The 21,695-nt window shown below is 37.7% G+C and overlaps 1 protein-coding gene across 2 annotated transcripts; it reads left to right on the top strand.

The window, feature by feature from the left end:
- Positions 1-15,988: 15,988 nt before the first annotated feature.
- LOC131446364 (uncharacterized) lies at positions 15,989-19,810 on the top strand. 2 transcript variants are annotated; one of them, XR_009233910.1, is made up of 3 exons: positions 15,989-16,427; positions 17,690-19,346; positions 19,761-19,810. XR_009233910.1 is itself a non-coding variant. In XM_058617540.1 (2 exons), exons 1-2 carry the CDS (start codon positions 16,135-16,137, stop codon positions 18,129-18,131), a joined length of 735 nt encoding a protein of 244 aa, XP_058473523.1. In that variant the 5' UTR covers positions 15,989-16,134; the 3' UTR covers positions 18,132-19,555. The 2 variants fall into 2 exon arrangements, 1 of the variants encoding a protein (XP_058473523.1); XM_058617540.1 differs by lacking the exon at positions 19,761-19,810 and having other exon boundaries at positions 17,690-19,555.
- The last annotated feature ends 1,885 nt before the right edge of the window (positions 19,811-21,695 follow it).

Raw genomic sequence — 21,695 nt, 5'->3', positions numbered from 1 at the left:
TGTCAGAGTGAGAGTGAGGCTGTAGGTCAGTGATTGTAAGAGCAAGAGGGGCGGGGCTTCTCCGTGACGTGTGTGGCGTCACAGTGAAACACCCCTGCACTGAAGACTTCATGTGCTGCTGTGTGTTTTAAAGCTGCAGTAGGCAACTTAAAATAATAATAATAATAATAATGATTTTCACTGATCAATAACAACAATAACCTTTCACTTCAATGTAAATCCATTAATGTATAGAAACAGAATCTAAGCTGTAGATCCACTTTTTCATGAGGGCAAACTTTTGTGACATATTTCACAAAATAACCTTTATATATACATATACATATATTTGATTGTTTTACATTCTGTTTATTTAATTAAATAATACCACAATAATACATTTAATTATTTTACATGCAGTTAATGAAATTATGAACGTATGAACAGGTGTGACAGTTTGATTGTGCCAGCAGAGGGCAGCACGTACTGTGATACATGAATCTGCTCCCCTAGTTCTGGTATATGTATAAAATAAATATATTGTTTTTCCTCTGGAGGGCAGCATTACACCTCTCTCTCTGTGTACAACACAGCCCTAACCTTATTATTATAATAAGCTGATGCTTAGGTTTATGGGCGAGGTTAAAAAACAGGACATTTTACATGGATAAAGAATGAAATAATCCAAATATTGTGATTTAAATGTTCTTTTAAGTAAAAAATAATAATTATAGCCAATTTTGCTTGAATAGAAAACTTAAAACCTCTTATTCCCTGACCCTCTTTTTGATGTCATGCCCAAACTAAATAGAATATATCTCTGCAATGTGTCTATGTGAATTATATTGGTATGAACATAAAGATAACACTTGTGAGATTCCACCAGAAGTGTAAGTTTCACTGTAGATACCACTGTCCAGAGTAAATGCAGATGGGACCCACCATAAATGAAGTGTTTTTCCCTCGCCCAAAGAAACATTGCATTTTAAAATAAATATCACCTTCAAAAATGTGCATTAGGATTTTAAAACCTCATGGAAGTCATGTAACAGCATGTGGACATTAGCTGTGCTGAAGTGAAGCAGAGTCAAATCACAGAGGTTTCATTTTATTTACTATTGGTCTAATAAAAACTTGTTTTGAATTAATAAAATAAAAAATATATTATGTGTTATATTATATGTTCAGGGCCATAGCTCTGGCTAGCATTGGCCAATCTGGGTGATTGACAGCTCGTTTTATTCATCAAAGCCAATAGAATCAGGCTGCGTATAGAAGCGGTGTTGTTGTGATGAAAACAGCTTGTTATGCTCAACAGCAAAGGTAAGACAATGTTTCTTGAAAGTGAGTTGTTGTTTTGCTCTTATTTTGTGGCTGGATCCGTGAGTTTTGGTCGTAGAGTGATAGAAATCGTACCAATGGAATCTGTTGAGCGTTGGCTGTTGAGCAGACTTTTTTTTTTACATGACTACGCTGATTCTCTAGTGCTGCTTTTCAATATTTACACTGTTATGGTGTTTTCGGCTTGTGTTGGTTCGATCAGTTGGCGTTCAGTCTGTATTTGGTGAACATGAGACTGGTTTTTCTGAGCCGAGTTTCTGAGCTTTCTGTGGGTATGCTGCATGTCGAGAATGATCACAGGTAAACTGCCCCCGGTACTGGGGGCGTCCGGGAAGATGAGCTGTTAAATCAAATAAAACAAAGGAATTCTCTCATGTTTCCTTCAAATGTGTTTTCCTTTTCTTGATTGAGCTTAATTTAAGAATTTATAGCTTGGGAAAACAATTGTTTTAGCTTGTTTGTCGATAAAGTTACAGTTTTTCTTGGGAATGGGAATTTTTTTTTTAGTGCACAGCTCACTTTCCAAGAGTATTTTTCTTTTTAGGCAAAAAAATAAGAAAAAATTCCCAGAGTTGAGGCTTATTTAACTAAATTGAAATTACCTACCTACCTACCTGAATCTAAAACATAAACTAATCTGACTAGAATTAAAGAAACAGACTAACGATACATGTATTGATTGTATAGATCTGTAGGATTTGTTGTGTTAATTATTGAAATACAGGTTAGGTTACAAGTACATGAAGTGATGATAATTCACCAGCAGGAGGAGCAGCTGGTGTCTTTTAGTCTCATGACGTCACTGAGCTGAAGAAAATGACTAAGAACTCAGAGAGACGCACAACCACAAACAGCTGCACACACAAACGTGTTCTCTGTAAATCTGCAGCCACTGCTCTAATGTTCCTTAAACAGGAAAATTAAGAAAAGAGTAAAGAAATTCTGTCAAGTGTTTACTTAAAATGAATCTTTCTTTACTTCTTATTTTATTTTTTTTATTTTAAAGCCAAAAAATAAGAACAATTTACTACATGAAAACACATTTTTTCCAGTGGACCGGTCAGTTTGACAGACCTACCTACCTATACCTACCTATACCTACCTACTTACCCCTCACTATAATGTGCATGCAAATAGGACTAATTCTAAGATACAAATACTTCAATTCAGCTTCGTCAGTATAGGAAAACTCATTTTAAGTACATATTTCTTATATGATATGATATTGCTTCAATTTTTGCGAAAGTGTTTGCAAACTAGTTTTAAGTTTTCCAACCATGCAGAATTAGTTTTACTCCTCGTGCAGATTCTTCTTCTTAAAACAAGAACATTTAAATAAATGAAAGAATATTTGGCTTATTTCTAATTGGGCTGCTTTTGCAGTGACATGTAAACAAAGAACAATATAAAAACACAATTTGCTGAATATTCTTGTGTTCCCTCAAATGCATGCATGACAAATGGATTTGTTCACGTCTCAAAATCCATTGTTATTTAATTCTGTTAATCCCTTAATTTCTCCTCTATTCTCCTCCATCAGGTCAGACGTTCAGCTGTGCTCCGTGTTTAATGTTAATTACCATGTGAACACAAAGCGTGAGTGAAAGTGCACAGACACATGGACACCTCTTTACCACTCTTCATGTGGAGGTGGCTAAACTCCAGCCTGTATCAAACAGCCTGTTTAAATGGCAGAGCTCTTCAATCACAGATAATTACCACCATTATTCTATTGGAGAATTGGCACCTGAAAAATCCCTTTAATGTTTCACCCTCTTGGTATTTTCACAGCAGTAATTTACTGCCTGTGTTTAAGGGAAACAAAAGGTCCTTATGCCTCAGGGCTGTGGACAGACGTTGACAGACGTGGACAGACATGGACAGACATGGACATACGTGGACAGATGTGGACAGACGTGGACATACGTGGACAGACTTGGACAGACGTGGACAGACATGGACAGACGTGGACAGACATGGACAGATACTTTAAACATTGACTCAACTCACAGATTACATTTAATGATCAAAGGTCAACATTAGTATTTTTGCCTAGTAAAAGCATTTTCTTGCCCCAAGAGACTCGTTTCTCATTTGGCACAAATATGTGGACTCAGAGAGGTCAAAGGTCACATAAGCCTTGATATTTGTTTCACTTTAGGTAACTTTAGGTAACTTTTCAATGTGTTGATGATCCTACCAACAGACCTGACTACCTACCCTTACCCTACCTACCTAATTATTTATTTATTCAAATTTATAAGACATGTTTCATGTAACAAATTTACTTACAGAGGCCTTGAAATTTGTGTCACTTTAGGTACCTCTTGAATGTGTTGATGATCCTGTAATGCTGATTTACCTACCTACCCTTATGGTACCTCCTCAGCTGACTACCTATCCTCACCGTACCTACCTACCTACCTAAATATGTATTTATTCAAAATTATAATACATGTTTCATGTAACAAATTTCATTATAAAACCAGCTGGATTGTCCCAACATTGACATTTCCTCTAAAAATAGGAAAAATATCTAATTGCTCAGACTTACATCATGTGTAGGGGTAAATGATTGTCTTTTATTTAAGGTTGAGCTGCAGACAGAAGTTAAACTGTATAAAGATAAAGACACTTATATTATAAAATGTTCAGTTCTGGTCACTTTTACCAACTTTTATTCTTGTGCTTCGTAATTTGACCTTCATTATGCAGATGGAAATCCCACTTTATCTGTCGCCACTAAATTAAATATGAATTTCATTACTTTTTTTAATCAGTGGAGTCTGATATTTAATTAAAACTCCATGTTCTCATATCAGTCGAGCTCAAATTACCTTTAAAGGGTATTTTTTAACCGATAGACTGACATGTTTTCTGCTCTGTCCTCTATGAGCAAGCCTCGCTGTTGTGTTTTACTTTGTCTTTTAATCCCCGTCAGTGTCCTCACATGAATTATAATGACTTTATTAAAGGTGTAGTTAGGGTTTTAGCCACTTAACAACAAGTTAAGTGAATAAATTCTACGTCAGTTTAGGTCTAGGATATCTACATCACATGTTCATATCTTTATCTCACTGCAAGACGGACGTTTCCAACAGGAAACTGAAGTTTGTAAACCACTCACTCTCCCACACCAAAGTCCATAGAGAAAATCAGTTGTTGATCCACTGCTGCCTCCATCACTCAGTTCAAATGTCTTATTTTGTGACTTCAGGGTTTAAAACCTTTGTTCAGATTTACTTCAGTGACACAAAGTGACCACACGAGACAGCAGAGGAGCAGCAGATCCTGTGTGTGTGATGTTAAAATCACTGATTTTCTCTCTGGACTTTGGTGTGGGAGAGTGAGTGGTTTACAAACCGTCTGTGTCACAGTGAGATAAAGACGTGAACATATCACAGACATCTGACATAGATTTCAATAGGTGGGTCTTTTGTTTAATGGCACTGCTGACAGAGAGTCAGATTATATTTAATGCAGACTGCAATTTCTGATACGATTATTATTTTGATTTTGAACGACACTGAGCTGCCGTCTTAGGTCAGGTCAGGTCAGTCAGACAGTTGGTGTTGGTGAATGATGAAGCCTGTTGTAAATGACTGCAGGACACAAATAAACAGGAAACTTTGACTGACAGCGACGGTGACATTTGAGATTATGAACGTTAGACTTTCCTCTGGTGAATAAAGTAATGTCATTCTGGGTAATCATGTTTTTTTCTTGTCTTTTCTGTCCTTGCACAGCTTGAATGGCAGCAAAACCTTGTTTAAAAACAACAACAAAGAAAGAGCTGGGAAATGCCACAGACGGATGAATATGGCATTTCATTTTTTTCCAGAAGCCACTGTCGACTTTTTCACTCCTGTTTAAATTTCTCTTTTCTCCAAACAGTTTGAATCAAATTCATCTTTTCTTTTATCCTCATTTCATTTTCAGCTTCTTTTCAGAGAGAAATTAAACTGAATAAGAATATATCATTTCATATTTAGAGGATGACACAGTTCATCCATCTATTCATCCATCTATCTGTCCATTACCCATCATCCATCCGTCCATCTGTCCTTCATCCATCCATCCATCCATCCATCCGTCCATCATCCACCCATCATCCATTCATCCATCCATCCATCCATCTATCTGACCATAATCCACCCATCATCTATTCATCATCAAAGAGAACTTTAAAGCGCACGCACACACACACACACACACACACACACAGTGATGATTGTCCTGCAGTGAGGACAGTGATGGTCGTCATCACAGATCAGTGAAGGATTCCACCTCAATCAGAAGGTCTGATCACAGCTGATGAGACCACGTCTCAAGTCCACTTCTTCATTCTTCTGCTGATTGCAGCTATCAGTGACAGTGTGGGCGAGAGAGGCTCGCTCATCACTGCTCTCTCACCACCACTGTGTGTGTGTGTGTGTGTGTGTGTGTGTGTGTGTGTGTGTGTGTAAGAGGCTGAATGTCAAATGTAGTGCACTTCATTCCTCATTGTCAGAAACTCACCATTCCATTTTCTGTCACAATATTTCAAATGACTGTTTTCATACACGACAAACTTTCTATATGTGGACCATAATCTGTTTAATCTGTTTAATCTGTTTAATCTGTTTAATCTACATGAACACACGACTGACACCTGGCTGTGTGAACCTGTGGTGACGTGGTTTTTATCTGCGACACAAACACAAACTCGTGACTTGTTTTGGGTGAAAGTGAATCATTAGTTCAGATGAGTTGACAGAATGGTTCAGTCCTTCAGTCACTGAACTGAAATCCCAGTGAACGTGGTCACGATGGGCGGCTTTCAGCAGCGCTGTCTCTAAATACACCAGACTCCTCTGTTCAACACATTTGCTTTGCTAAATGTTGGAGATGAACGCATGATTTCAGGATTTTTAAGTCTTCTTCACTTTGATCTACAGTCGGACAGTGACGACACTCTCTGACCAATCAGCGGGAATTGGGGTTATTTTTGAAACATTAAGTAGAATTTGGAATTATAAGTAGATTTTGGAACGTTAAGTAGATTTTGGAACGTTAAGTAGATTTTGGAATTATAAGTAGATTTTGGAACATTAAGTAGATTTTGGAATTATAAGTAGATTTTGGAACGTTAAGTAGATTTTGGAATTATAAGTAGATTTTGGAACATTAAGTAGATTTTGGAATTATAAGTAGATTTTGGAACATTAAGTAGATTTTGGAACATTAAGTAGATTTTGGAATGTTAAGTAGATTTTGGAATTATAAGTAGATTTTGGAACGTTAAGTAGATTTTAGAATTATAAGTAGATTTTGGAACGTTAAGTAGATTTTGGAACTTTAAGTAGATTTTGGAACTTTAAGTAGATTTTGGAATTTTTAGTAGATTTTGGAATTGTAAGTAGATTTTGGAATCATAAGTAGATTTTGCCTCTCTGTTGTAACACAGTTGTAACATCAGTTTATTTAAATGTTGTCACGTTGGTATGAAAAGTAAAGTCTCTGAGAATGACTTTTTATTGATGTTTATTGTGTTTCTTTATAAAAGATCATTTTTCCTCCTCATTATCATGACTCATGAATCACGTGAGCGATAAAGAATCACTTCTATTCGACGTCTGCTGTCTGCTTAATTACTAACTGCGTTCAAACCCATGGTTCTTCTCCGCCAGCCGCACACAAGCCACGTGGTTTGCACACGAGCGATTGATCCAGCTCTTCTTCTCCGTCTCCTAATTGAGCCAATTAATCTGGAAGTGACTCCGGATCAATGAGAAGTGATTTTCCTTCGGTCATCGCCGGCCGTGCTCGCTCTCCATCAGCGGCTCCACTTCCCTCGGTGTATGGATTTACTGATTTATTTGTCAGATCTGTGAACGCGGCTGTTTCCCTGCTGCTCTGAGTAAATGTTCCTGTTTCTGTTGGGAGGGTTTGTTTAAGGAAACAGTCACAGTGTCAATGACGGGCGGAGAAGTGGAACAGTGTGTGTGAACAACTGATGATGACAAAGCAGTGAAACACTGATCTCTGATATCTGGAATATGGAAATGAGGATAAATGCAGATTTATTTACAAGAAAATGCAAACGGACAAATGAAAAGAAATAACCTCCCACTAAAATAAAGTATACATGTATATTTGTTTCCTGATTTCCTCAGTTGAGTCGGTTTAATATGATTAAAATGTACAGTAGCTAACAGGGGAATAGAATTTCAATAACTGACAGAGTTGCTGTTGTGTGGTTAAAGAATTGTCCGTCAAAATTTTAACGACGATAACAAATCACAAAATTAAATGAATAACGCTGAACATGGATCCAATGAGAGTCTGCACACATGAGACTGAAATATTATTATCATATTGTGTTTTTATTTAAATTGAATCTGCAAACACTGTAAAAAAGGAAACGGTTGGAATAACTGACTTCAGTTCTTTGACGTTGTCTTCATACAAAGTTAAGTTTGTCCCACATGAGAGGGTTTTCACTTTAACAACTGAGCCTCTTTCTTATTTTTACTATAAAAGGACCAGAAAATGTCAATTTTTCCAGAATAACAACAATAACAATTTATTTAAAATAACATTTGTTTGAGTTTTTGTTACTGAAGTTACTTATTATTCAGTGAAGATGAGAATAAATGCAAATCCTCACAATTGCAATTTAAAGAAGCAATTCATTAATTTTGTCAAACAAAAATGTATTTTTGATTTGAAAATTTGATTTTTTAACCCTTCAAAACCCTTCAAAAAAATCTTTTACATATTCATATATAATTTATTGTTCAAGTCATGACCATTTATTCTAACCTATTTCACCGTACGACCTCCCCCACTATTTACCACCAGCACCCTGAGAGACACTTTAACAAGTCACATTTATATACTGTGTTATATACTATATGTATATGTATATATGTATGTATGTGTGTATATGTATGTTTATATATGTCTATATATATAAATATAGAATAAAAAATTATGTGTTTCCTGTAATTTATCAGCAGATTTTTTTTAATTCTAAAATTAGTTTTCCTTTAACTCTCTTTCACGCTTATAAAATACTCATGTATGCACACAACAGACTCAGACTGAGATATTTTGTATGTACATATATATATATGTACATATATACATGTATATATACATGTGTATGTATATATATATATACATCTATATATATTATAGTGTAACCGATTTGCGACAGAAGCGTATTCTAAAATCGTAGTATCGTAGTAAAGGCGTAATCTAAAAAATGATTAAAGATTTCAAGAAAGATTTAACTGATAATTAGTTCAAACTAATTATCAGTAAAAGTAAATCAAACTAGGAAATGTTTTTTAATAAAAAATATTCATTGATTTAAATTAAATTAAATTAAATTAAATTAAATTAAATTAAATTAAATTAAATTAAATTAAATTAAATTGAACAAAGATTTATTCTCACGAAAAATGGTCTCTCTTGTTTTTACACCATTCTGTTCTTTCATGTCCAGCTCTTTTCCCCATCATGTTTTTTCAGTCTTCAGTTGATAAATAACTCTAAAATAATGGAGTTCTCACGTTTTCCCACAGGACTCGTCCACATCTGCTATTCTGACCGCGATGAAATCGGAGCGCGTGACCCAAATTAAACAGAACGCCTGTTTCCTACCATGCTTCATACCACAGTCGCCGTAACCATGGTGACTAAAAGCAAAATACTTTTTGTCTTGGTCAGAGCATTGACCACTGCTCGCAGGATGAGTCACATCGGATTATTATTTCTGAGGGATTAAAAGCGACATTTGTGCACAAGCAGGTTTTTAGGGGTAAACACCGTTTTCTTTGGTTTATACAGAGACACAGAGAGACACAGAGAGACACAGGGAGACACAGGGAGACACAGAGAGACACAGGGAGACACAGAGAGACACAGGGAGACAACTGATGTCTCTACATCCTAATCCTGTCTTTGTTTGTGTAACTCAGCTTCTCAGACTCACTTTTCCAAATTTGGAAACTGGTAGATGTAAAAGTCATCCGTCAGGTGAGCAGCTGTTCTCCACCTGCACAAAGTGAAAATGATTTAGAAGCAAACGCGTCACCTTACTTCAAACGCTTAGAAGTAAGGTGATTTTTATATAATAATGTATTAGATTATGCCAAATAACCAAAATCTCATTAAAGTCACTCTTTCAAATAGATATTTTGTTATGGATCAATCAGCCCCAACATAAAACATGTAACTGGGTTTTAAGTTGTGGCTAATCTGTGTATAACCTGTCCTATTTTAAAATACAGGTTCTTGTTTTAGTTTTAGATTAAAGGCGACAACTCAGGATTAGAGAAGTGTTGTGGTACAATCTGTGGTAGATGTGTTTGTTTCCCGTGTGCCAAAAGAGAAGTCAAAAATCTAAGAAAACTACTTAAAATATATGACTTAAGTGCATTTTCCACTACAGGAAGTGGTGTAGTCTTGCCATTCATGGGGATATACAAGACAACAACTTGTATTTAACCTGTAACGTGGCAATAACGTGACGTGAGCTTTAATATGCAAATGACATGCTGTTGTTTTGGGTTCCATTGAACAGCTCAAACATGACAGTATGTTCTGGGTATGAGATTCACCATGTTCTTGCCTGGACCTGAACCCCGAGCAACTCACAGAGGACAAAACTTTATCCTCCTCCTCCTCTCTCCTCTTTGACAGCAAAATAACCCAGAGAATTCAATGTCAGGCAAATCTGAGGGCCGAGTTATATTTAATCTGTCTGTTATCACCCAGAGGTGAGTGGCCAACTGATCTCACACACACACACACACACACACACACACACTCTCACTCACACACACACACACACACACACACACACACACATACACACACTCTCACACACAGATGACATTTGAAGGATTTCCGTCTTTAATCAAGTTTTTCTTTTGCTCCTGAAAAGACGTTTCTCTGCCAGCCTTCATGTACTTTAATGACTTTATAAGAAAACAAAAAGGGTAACTTGCAGAGATCAGAGCTCTTGTTAGGATGTTCATTTCAATGACAGTAATCTAATTCTTCTCAAACCAAGAAAAAGCACTGAATTATTATTATTATCCCAACAATGACTCTTCCTTTCCTTTCCTTTAATCCCTTTCCTCTTATTTTGAGGATCTGCTTTGTATTCCCTCTGCCTGTCTTTGTAAACGTCGCAGTGCAGCAGGAGGAGTGGAGGAACTGTTTTACTCAGTTTTCAGACATAATCACTTTTCTCAACAGGTGCTTCCTGTGTTTTCCTGTGTTGCTCTTTGTGAGACAAAGACCTGGAAAGTCTTTTCACAGGAAACAAAAGAGATGCCATTGACGTGATTACACTGAATATTATGAGTGATCTAAATGTCATGACCGAAATAAACATATAAATAAAAAAATAAAAAAATAAATATTTGGTTACACGTGGTAACTAGTTATCCAGTATCATGTCAACAGCTTCACATGTGACTGTAACGTGTGCAACATTTACAGAGGAAGTGTTCACGGTGAAGTCTATGCAAAGGTAAGTAATTACTCCACGCTAATTCAAACTCTGATCCCGAAACGTCAGCGCTATGAATATGGAGATAAGTCTGGAAATGATGCGTTTGATTGAACCGTTGCTTGATTAGCATGATGCATTCATTACAGGAGGGACTAATGAAACCCTTTTAACCCAAATCTCATCTCCACATTCAAGATTAACCAAGTCTGACACTGACATCGAGTCTCAAAGAGGAGGAGGAGGAGGAGGAGGAGGAGGAAGAAAAGGAGGAGGAGCACTGGTTCAAAATAAACAGCCAGAGCCCAAAGGTTTTCCCTTAAACTGAGGAGATAAAAAAGTCTTTGTGGAGTTCAACTTTATTCTCCTTTATTTTAAGAAGTGAATATGAAGTGAAAGACTTCATATTCATATTGAAAGACTAAGTGTATTTTAAAACTTTGTCTTTTTTTTTTTATTGATGACCACTGTGTTGTAATGTAATGAAATGCAAATACTTTTCTGTACTTTACTTTATTTATATTTCAAGGTTCAAGGTTCAAGGTTTTTATTTGCCATTTGTGCTTAAACAGACAGTCCAGGCACATTGGAAATCTTGTGCGGGTTCTACGAGTCAGTAGTACGAAACATAAACACACTTAAGGATAAATATAAATATAAAAGTATAAAAGTAATAATAAAAAAAATGTCGAAGATGTGGGGAAATAAAAATAAAGAAATATACAGTTATACAGCAGATTATGGGGTGTATTGCACATTTCTGACATTGCACATTTATCAGGGAGGGAATATTGCACATAATAATACACATGGTTAGGTGAGGTAGTGTCTGGTAATTTACAGAGAGTTCAGTGGTTTTGATTTGCCATCAGTCTGACTGTGGGCGGGAAAAAACTGTTAAAAAAGCGAGTTCTGTGTGTTTTGATGCTGTCCGCTCTGCTGTGCCTCAGGTTGTACTTGCAGCGTTTGTGTTTGAGCAGAGTGTGAGCGGGGTGGAGTGAGTCTCTGATGATTCCCTCTGCTCTTTTCCTACAACGCTGCGTATACATGGAGTCCATGGTAGGAAGTTTTGTCCCAATAATCCTTTCCCCAGTCTTTATGACTCTCTGCAGGGCCTTCCTCTCTGCCTGTGTGGTGTTCCCGTACCAGACAGTGATGCCTGCGGTGAGGATGCTCTCTATCAGTCCTCTGTAGGCCAGGGTGAGAGGGCGGTGGTTCAGTCCAGCTTCACAGCTTCGAGCAACTTTTACTCCAAAACATTTCCCCTAAGTACTACCAAAAAAATCTGAATAAGATTTCCCATACATATATATATATATATATATATATATATATATATATATACATATATATATATATATATATATATATATATATATATACATATATATATATATATATATATATATATATATGTATGGGAAATCTTGTGTTTCGTTGCTGTCTTGTGGTTTCCGGTTTTATTTTGAAATGTCACTCTCTTCTTCCCCTTGTGTCTTTCCCGCCCTGATTGTTTCCACCTGTGTGTATATTATGGTCTGCATCTCCCTTTGTCTGTTGCCAGTCCATCTTGTCTTGTAAACCAGCGTCAGGTTTTGTACTTGTGTTTGTTACTGTGTCGAGTGTGTTGTTGTTAGTAGTTTTTCCCTCTTCCCTCTGAGTGCACTTTGAAAATAAAAGATTGTTTCTTTTTTACTTCGTCTCCCGAGTCATGTGATTGGTTCCAAGGACTTTTACTTCTAAAACTTAAGCACTTTGATACTTAAGTAAAAGTAAATATCATGAACTTTTACTTAAGTCACATTATAAAAAGTGACTTCAACTTCTACCAAAGTCATTTTCTGGTCACATATTTGTATTTTTACTCAAGTAAACACAATTTTATGGCCTTTTATACCAGACTGCCTCCGATGTGTGTGTGTGTGTACCATTTGTGTCAAATGAACACTTTAAGTTTGACGTCATCGCTCCTCATTTCAGAGACACAATAAACAGCCGCGGCAATTTCCACCCCGAGTGTCTGATGATTGCCGTCAAGAGTCCTAAACGTGTCTCGCGTCTGGTCCTCGGCGCGACGATTAAGACTCAGTGGAGGAGATCGTTGATTCGCGATGGAGACGACGACGTCTGATGAAGTGTAAACGGTAACGCGTTTGCTCATTAGACTGTTGTGTTCAATCCTGTCTTTCAGTTTCTTTTTGTTTAAACTGCTCACTCTCTCTCTCACTCTCTTTCACAGGATCTCACAAATGAAACAAACACCAGACACAACAGAAACTGTGGGTTATAGCAGTCAAACATAGAAGCTGTATATATGATCTGCCATGGAAACATCGCCTCATTCACTTTCAGTGACGGCGCCTCCACTGGCACCTTTTTGAACTGTTCACTTTTAGAATTAAATTGTTTGTTTTTTTGCCACAGGTCAAAAAGTAGATTTTATTCACATTAGTGTGTATTACATTTGGAAAGAGGCTGATTTTGCTTTTTTTTAAAATGTTTTTTACTTAAATATCTTTTACTTAAATTTTTAATTTAAAAAAAAAACTTTTTTTGTTTAATTTCTTTACCAACTAAGCCTCAAAATGTCTGTATGGACTTTTTTTTCCGAGAATAATTTTCAATATCTGGCAGTTATTTACAATTTACTTCATGTTAAAATAGTGTTTTAACGATTTAAAATGAAAAAAGCCAAAAGGTTTTATCTATAAAAAAAAACATTGTAGTTGTACTCAAACACCATTTTCACATGTTAAATGTGAACAGTATAAAACATATTAAACGTAATGTTTGTTTGTCTTTTGTCTCGAAGTCTTATGTGCAGGCGTTTTATCAACTCTCTCCTCTCTGGTGACCAAGACACTGATTCGCCCTCTTCCTGCAACAGCATGAGTGAAATTACCGTAATAACCACACGTTTACTTGGAACTTTTGCGAGAGCCTCGACCGTCGCGTGATTACGGTAAAGCAAGCTGAAGTAATTCTGATTTCACTGAGAATCACTGATTTTTCCAGAATGTCAGACCTCCTGTTTTTAGACGGAGAGATGTGTTTTTGGTCGTGGCCCCGGTTGCAGAGCGATGCCACTGTGAATGAGTGAATGAATGAACGGATGAATGTGGACAGCTGAGCGACCGCGGGGCGGCCCCCGGCTCAGGGTCGTTCTCTGATGACCTTGTGATGTCTGCCGTGGAAAACTGATCTGACAGCGCCGAGGCCCGAGGTCGTGGACACACGTGTGAGATGGCAGGCAGCCGGCGGGACGGACGTCAGACTGACGGACAGACGAGGTGTCAGGACAGACACAGAGAGACAAGCAGCTGTTAACAGCTTCACTTCACACACGAGAGAAACAATTAGTTCAACAATTACTGCTCTTTTTTTTCCTCTGACTTGAAATGACAGAGTTAGACGTCAGAGGTCAGAGGTCAGCCACGACTGAGCTCTTGAACTCCTGAGGTGTTTTTGTGTGTTTTGTCTGCTCTGGAGACAAAATGGCAGAGAAATATAATGACATAGGTTTTAAAAAATCCAGATTTAATCATTTAAATTTTAGTCAATCTTATTTTATGGGTTTTTATTTGTCTTAATTTATATTAATTTATCTTAATTCAACTTATTTTTTAGTCTCACTTTCTCTTTGATTCTCATAAAAAAGGGGTGGTGATCGCCCTCTGTTGGCCAGTCAAGAGAATACAGGTTTCACACATTCCCACGTTGGCTTCAAGAAAGGAGATTACAACCACAGTCTATTTGACATCATTTTAGTCCCATGTAGATTATATGATCATCCAGATTATGCAGCTGTTCATATGTACTGTATATACACAGCTGTGTGTCTCAGATTAGCTGGATTAGGTTAAATCAGGTTGAGTCTAATCTAATCCTCCAGTTAATCCATTTGATTTTTTTAATAAAGTCTCAAAAGCTAAACTCAGCCTCATGAATTCAAAATGAAGAAGAAATGTGAGAATAAGTGAATGAATATAAGACGTCTCACCTGACCTCACTCTGTCATAATCTGTTAATCTGTTTTTGCCAGCGACACAGAAGCAGTGGAAATGAAACAGAGTTTTGGTTTTTGGCACACTGTTTAAACATATTAGAAAGATAAAGTGTGAGTGAGTGAGTGAGTGAGTGAGTGAGTGAGGGGACGTCTCTGTGAGCTGCTTTGTCTCGTCTCCGTCCCCTGAATAGCGGCTCCATCAGATAGTGGACTGTCTTTCAGTGTGGACGATGTCTGTTGACCCTCGCTGGCACAGACTGCACTGACGTTCTCTTCACTCTGTGACTTCACAGAAATCATTATAATCTATATATATATATATGTATATATATATATATATATATATGTATATATATATATATATATATATGTATATATATATATATATATATATATATATAATGATTATTATTTAGCTTCTGTTTTTCCACAGATCAGAAGCTCAAAGTACAGACATCACATCCTGAGTGTGTATTATATATATTTACAAAATACTTACAATACTTTCCTTAATTTCTTTCATTTAATTTCTGTAAGTCATATTTTGGAAGAAAATGGCTTATTTTGCCTTTTTTAATAAAAAAACAACTCAGTAAATGAGTGCATATGACATTTGTAAAGAGCCTTTTTTTACTTTTTTTTTTTACTTTAAAAGTTTCTTTAATTTTAACAATTTAATTTTTTTTTACGTAAATTACTAATTGAAAAAGACTTATTTTGCTTTTCGAGTACTTTTAAAAAAAAAATTTCACTGAATTTCTTAACTTAAATGTTATACTTTAAGTATTTTTTTAACTTTAATTTATTTTGTTTACCTTAATCTTGTTTACTCTTCTTACTTAATTACTTGCTTTTTTCTAATTACATGTGTTTCTATGACATTAAGAAAGAAAGAAAGAAAGAAGGAGGCTTATGTTACTTTTTAAATCCTACATATATAATAAGAGATGATAGCGAGCTGTGTCAGTGTTTTACTCGGATCCACAGTCCGCTCAGAATAAAATCCTTTGGAAAAAACAGACATCCTTGACCAGCTTCCTGTAACCATGGTGATAGGAAGAGCTCTCCAATCATAGATCTGTATATTGTGTGTTGGGGAAATGCTCTGTTTCCTGACTTTTCCTGCAGCTTCCTCTCACTGCTGTCGACTCAAGAATCTGCTTCTACTCCTAGAAAGTGTCACAAAACTTAACGTGAGCTCTTTTTAATTTTATGCTTTTAGTTTTAACCACAGTAATGTTCAACATGTGGAAGTAACTGACGTCCACCACTGTCCACTGCTGGGTCAGAGCTGGCAGTGATGCAGACTGGTGCTCAGGTCACCGGCAGCGTCCGTCTTCAGATCCCTTCACAACCCAGTCCAGAACCTGTCCTGCTGGACCCCGTCAGACCAGTCCTGGTTCCAGGCGTCGTCAGTCCTGAGCGCAGGATGGAGAGAAACGTCCAGCCTCAGACTCCACAGTCGCCCAGGAGCTGTGGTTCAGCAGGAGGTGCCTGTGGGAGCCTGGACATGAGGGTGACCGCTCTTCTGCTGACTCTGGCTGGAGCTGTGATCCTGCTGCTGCTCTACAGACTCTTACAGCTGAGACACAGGTGTGTGTGTGTGTGTGTGTTGGCATTCATGTTAAAAGTCCTATTTTAATCAGACTAAGACAATAATTCACTTTTCTAGTCTTAGTCAGACTAACCATACCTGGATCATGTGATTCATAATCTGATTACTCCTGCACGTAAACACTTAGTCAGACTGGAGTCAGACTTGTTCAACATGTCCTCCAGGGTCTTTGTCCCTGAAGTAGAAGGAGACGACGTATAAACTACAGCACTGTTGGTGGACATCATGCGGCCTCTTTCTTCAGACAACATGACAACAACAAGAGACATGTCCATCTAATTTGTCTCACCATTAACATGTACAGCAGGTACGAGACATGCAGAACCACAGCACCGTCCATCTCACCGTCCACAGTTTGTTTTTCTGCCACTTTAACTAGACAATAAATCAGTTTCTCCTCCGCATGGAAACTCAGACTCTGTAAATTGTCCAATTGTCTGTCTTAGTCCGACTATGTCCTTTACTCGATCATCTTGAGTAAACAACCAGTGGCTACTTCCCTGAAGCTAATGCTAGAGCGAACAGCCATTAACCAACCAACCAAGATACATGATACTGCAATTTCCTCATTCACTTTCTTACCCACTCTCTCCTAGCTAAGCTAGCTGTTCTTGCTAACTTAGGGTGTGCAGATAGTTAAGCCGTGTTTGGTTCAGTATGGTACTGTGTTGTTTTGTGTTACCATTAGGAAAAAATAACCATTCCATTCTTTGGCACCCTTCCATTGGGGTACCATATTAAAATGGTATGGTCTGGATGGACATTCAAAAGAAATTCCCTTCAGACTTTGACATCTTGTTGAGACAAACAGCCACAAACAGAGCAGAACAAAAAAGAGCTTCTAGATGTCCTCTATTGTTGTCTTTTGTGTCGGTTTCCATTTCAACGCTACGCGGCCATCGGTGCCAGGCAACTTCGATAGAACTATGGCAATTTTTCCAGTCCAGTATTCTGGTGTTCTTTATATAAATCCATGCTTCCAGGGAAATGGAATGGAGAAAAACCCAGACTTGCTGTCTCCAATCATCATGTCTGTGGAGATTCTTCTCATCCAAGAATCCAGAGAAACTGAATTCTTGACCTGGATGAACGAGTGAAACATCTTCAAGAAGTCCAGATGCAAATGACTGAATGACTTTAGTAAAATTATTATTCTGGGCCAGTCTCCAGCTTAGTACTTTGTCCAAAACCTTGAAAAACTTGTTTCTTGTTGATGAGATTTTGTTTTTGTGTTCCGCAGGTTGAAGGTTATGAGTGCGAGACACGCTCTGCAGTATCACGGCTTCTACCGCACGGCCACGTACACGTTCAAACACCCGGCACCCGCTCAGGACCTGCCACTCAAGAATGGGACTGTCCTTGATGCTACTCTGCCAGTACAAACTGTCACCACCATCACGCCCCTGCCTCCACCACCACCACCACCGGAACCTGGTCCACCTCCACCACTGCTCCCCCCACCTCCACTTAGACCTCCACCCGCTCTCCCTGAGACACCTCCCCTCCTGCCACTGCCCCTCCCCCTGCCTGTGATCCACACCACCCCGCCCAGTCCTCACCTATCATGGGGGGCGTGTTCTGACGTAGACGTCTACTCTCGGATCGGAACTTTCAGGGCGTCCAGGTTATCCAGTCTCTCCAACCAGTCTAAGGTCATCCTGTTTGAACACTCATCCTTCTGATGATGATGACGATATGCTCTGAAAACTGTATGAACACTGTCTATTCAACGTTTAAATAACATCAGGGATGTTCCAGGGTCCAAACAAATGAAGTTTGATAAGATATATTCATTATTTAAACTTTATGAGCTTCCACATTAAAGAATGTTATTCCAGAATTATTCAACTACAGTGTTTTTACAGTGTAGTTTCTGTGTTTTTATATGCCACAGAATCCACACTGACGGTTTTTACAGTGTAGGTTCTGTATTTTTATATGCCACAGAATCCACACTGACGGTTTTTACAGTGTTGTTTCTGTGTTTTTATATGCCACAGAATCCACACTGACGGTTTTTACAGTGCTGTTTCTGTGTTTTTATATGCCACAGAATCCACACTGACGGTTTTTACAGTGCTGTTTCTGTGTTTTTATATGCCACAGAATCCACACTGACGGTTTTTACAGTGCTGTTTCTGTGTTTTTATATGCCACAGAATCCACACTGACGGTTTTTACAGTGTACTTTCTGTGTTTTTATATGCCACAGAATCCACACTGACGGTTTTTACAGTATAGTTTCTGTGTTTTCATATGCCACAGAATCCACACTGACGGTTTTTACAGTATAGTTTCTGTGTTTTCATATGCCACAGAATACACACTGACGGTTTTTACAGTGTAGTTTCTGTGTTTTCATATGCCACAGAATCCACACTGACGGTTTTTACAGTGTAGGTTCTGTGTTTTCATATGCCACAGAATACACACTGACGGTTTTTACAGTATAGTTTCTGTGTTTTCATATGCCACAGAATCCACACTGACGGTTTTTACAGTATAGTTTCTGTGTTTTCATATGTCACAGAATCCACACTGACGGTTTTTACAGTGTCGTTTCTGTGTTTTTTTATGCCACAGAATATACACTGACTGTTTTTACAGTGTTGTTTCTGTCGCTGAACTCATTGTTTCCACTTCCTGACGTGGTTTCCTCTGACTCCACCTTCATTTGAATCTTTGAATCATTTGATCATAAACTTCTGACATGAATCTTTAATTATTCATTTGTCTCTGATCAGGTTCTAAATGTGAGTTAAGTGAAATAATGAATGCAGATTCGAAGTCTGACTCATTTGTTTATTAGAGACAAAAACACAGAAATGAGAGAAGGTTTTTGAGTGGGTCGTGGTTTGATTCCTGGCAGGATATTGAACCCTGCGTCTCCTCTGAAGGTAATTATTTCTCTGTCACGGAGTGAACGTGTTATTCTGGAGTCGATTTGATTAAACCTTTCAATATTTAAACATGTTTACACAACAACAACACTCTCATTTAACATTCAACTGGTTATAAATTCACCAGGAAGCTGTTTGTTCATTCACTCATTCATTCATTCACCGCGTCTCGTTTTCTCCTCGACTGAGTAAAAAATAAGACCTAGTGTGACGCGTCTCTGTGTCTCTTTGTCTCCTACACTCATTTAATGAATGTGTTTATTAACAGCAGCTTTTTCTCTCAACAGGAATTAAATTAAATTTAAATAATTAGGTTTGTAATTGTTTAAGGAATATACTTTTTGATTATTTAATTATAATTATGATGTAATATTTACTATTCACCATTGTGTGTGTGTGTGTGTGAAATAGTGACATCTAATGGTGAGACAGCAGAACAACACCTGCGCAGAGCCGTCGACAACAAAAGCTGAGTCTGTGTTTGAAGATTCACCTAAAGTGATTGAGTGACAGCAGACAAAGAGACAGTGATGACACCTGGGTCACACACACACACATGTTCGACATTCATGACTTGAGGGGACATTGCATTGACTTACATTCATTTCCTGGAGACTTACTCTAACCTTAACCACAATTGCTACTGGCCTAATCCTAATCCTAATCCTAACCCTAACCTCAACCTAACCTTAAAACATATCTTTACCTTAAAATGTAGTCATTTACGTTTTTGGGACTTGCTTTTTGTCCCCACAAGGAAGACAAGTCCCCATAATGTGACTGTGTAAACAGGTTTAGGTCCCCACAACATTAGTAATACCAGAGGGGTATTCCAGAAAGCGGGTTATGTGAGAACTCTGAGTTTGTTAACCCTGAGATGAGGGAAACTCTGAGTTATCCGTTCCAGAAAGAGAGGTAACTTAAACTCTGGGTCTGTTACTGCGGTAACTTACTCTGTGAACATAACCTGCTCGCTGGCAGGTTTACTATAAGAAACCCAGAGTTTCTACCCGTCTTCTCCCACACGAAGAAAGCAGTTAGACATGGATTGCCCATTCATTAGAAATCCAATCGACATCGAAGCCGTATTTATTAGAAATGCATTACGTCGTGAGAATCTTCCGACCCAGATTAGACGTTTTGATTAAAAATAAAAGACAAATTCACATGTGGTTCTTCTTTATTCCCTAAAAGTACAAAAGCAACAGTCAGGATTTGTAATATAGTTCCAACTATTAACATATTTCACATATTCACCTGTTTCACCATGACAATGCCCCCACCTCAACTGGCGTTCAAGTAATAGAATTTACAAGTCTGTTTTTCTGATTTGCCGGTCCAGGTACACCATTTCTTTCTCGGTTTTTTGAATGGTTTTCATTAGGTGCACCCTGTACAACTCTTTTACCGGCAACTCGGAAACATATGGACGACATTTAATTCCTGCAGTTCTACAAACAGATTTAACATGGTATTGACCGAAAATCTCACTGTGTCAAGCTGTGCTCTAGAAGTTGATGGACCCTCCTCTTGGTGATGCCCAACCATGTTCTGTTGAAGGACAAGAATGTGCTAGTTTGTCCATTATCTATGCTCATCACTTCAGTGTACATGTCAAACTCCAAATTACACTCAAGAATGTAAATGAATATGAATGGGTAGAGCAGTGCCACTAGCTATACATAATATTAAGACACACTTCAGTAGGCCCCTCCGGATCTCTCCCTGTGGCAGCAGACAGCGTCTCCTCCTCATACACACACATACATATATATACATATATATATATATATATATATACATATATATACATATATATATATATATATATATATATATATATATATATACATATATATATATATATATATAAAAAAGATATAGGATTTTCTTTCTACCAGCCTCTCAAGGACTTGCATCTGATGTAGGCACTTGTGTCCTGGGGGGTGACAGGCTCAGATGAGCTTCCCCCAGGGATGCCTTCAGACACAGTTCGACCCCTGTATTGGCTGAGAGCCAGCTCCTCAGCCTCTGACAGAGGTAGTGGAGGTGGCCCTCCACCCGTTTTTTGGGCCTCTGCCTTCTTTCTGTTGGCTGAGCAGAACTCAATGTTTGCAATCTGAATTAATACTTACGTTACGTTTAATAGCCTTAGTCAATTAAAAATAAATCAAAGTGAGGTGCAATCATAGCCTAGCAAAATTTGCCTTACCTTTTTGAATGATGTTTTTATGTTTAATTTTGAGCTGCTTCCAAGTCCTCCTTTCTCCTGTTGGATTGCACCTAAATGAAAAACTCAGATTTCATTCCTACTTATATTCATAACTATAGACTATGCTACGATCT

Source organism: Solea solea, chromosome 19 (genome assembly GCF_958295425.1).
Source record: "Solea solea chromosome 19, fSolSol10.1, whole genome shotgun sequence".
Lineage (NCBI taxonomy): Eukaryota > Metazoa > Chordata > Actinopteri > Pleuronectiformes > Soleidae > Solea > Solea solea.
The sequence above is the reverse complement of the archived record's forward strand: the minus strand, read 5'-3'. Positions and strand labels throughout refer to the sequence as shown.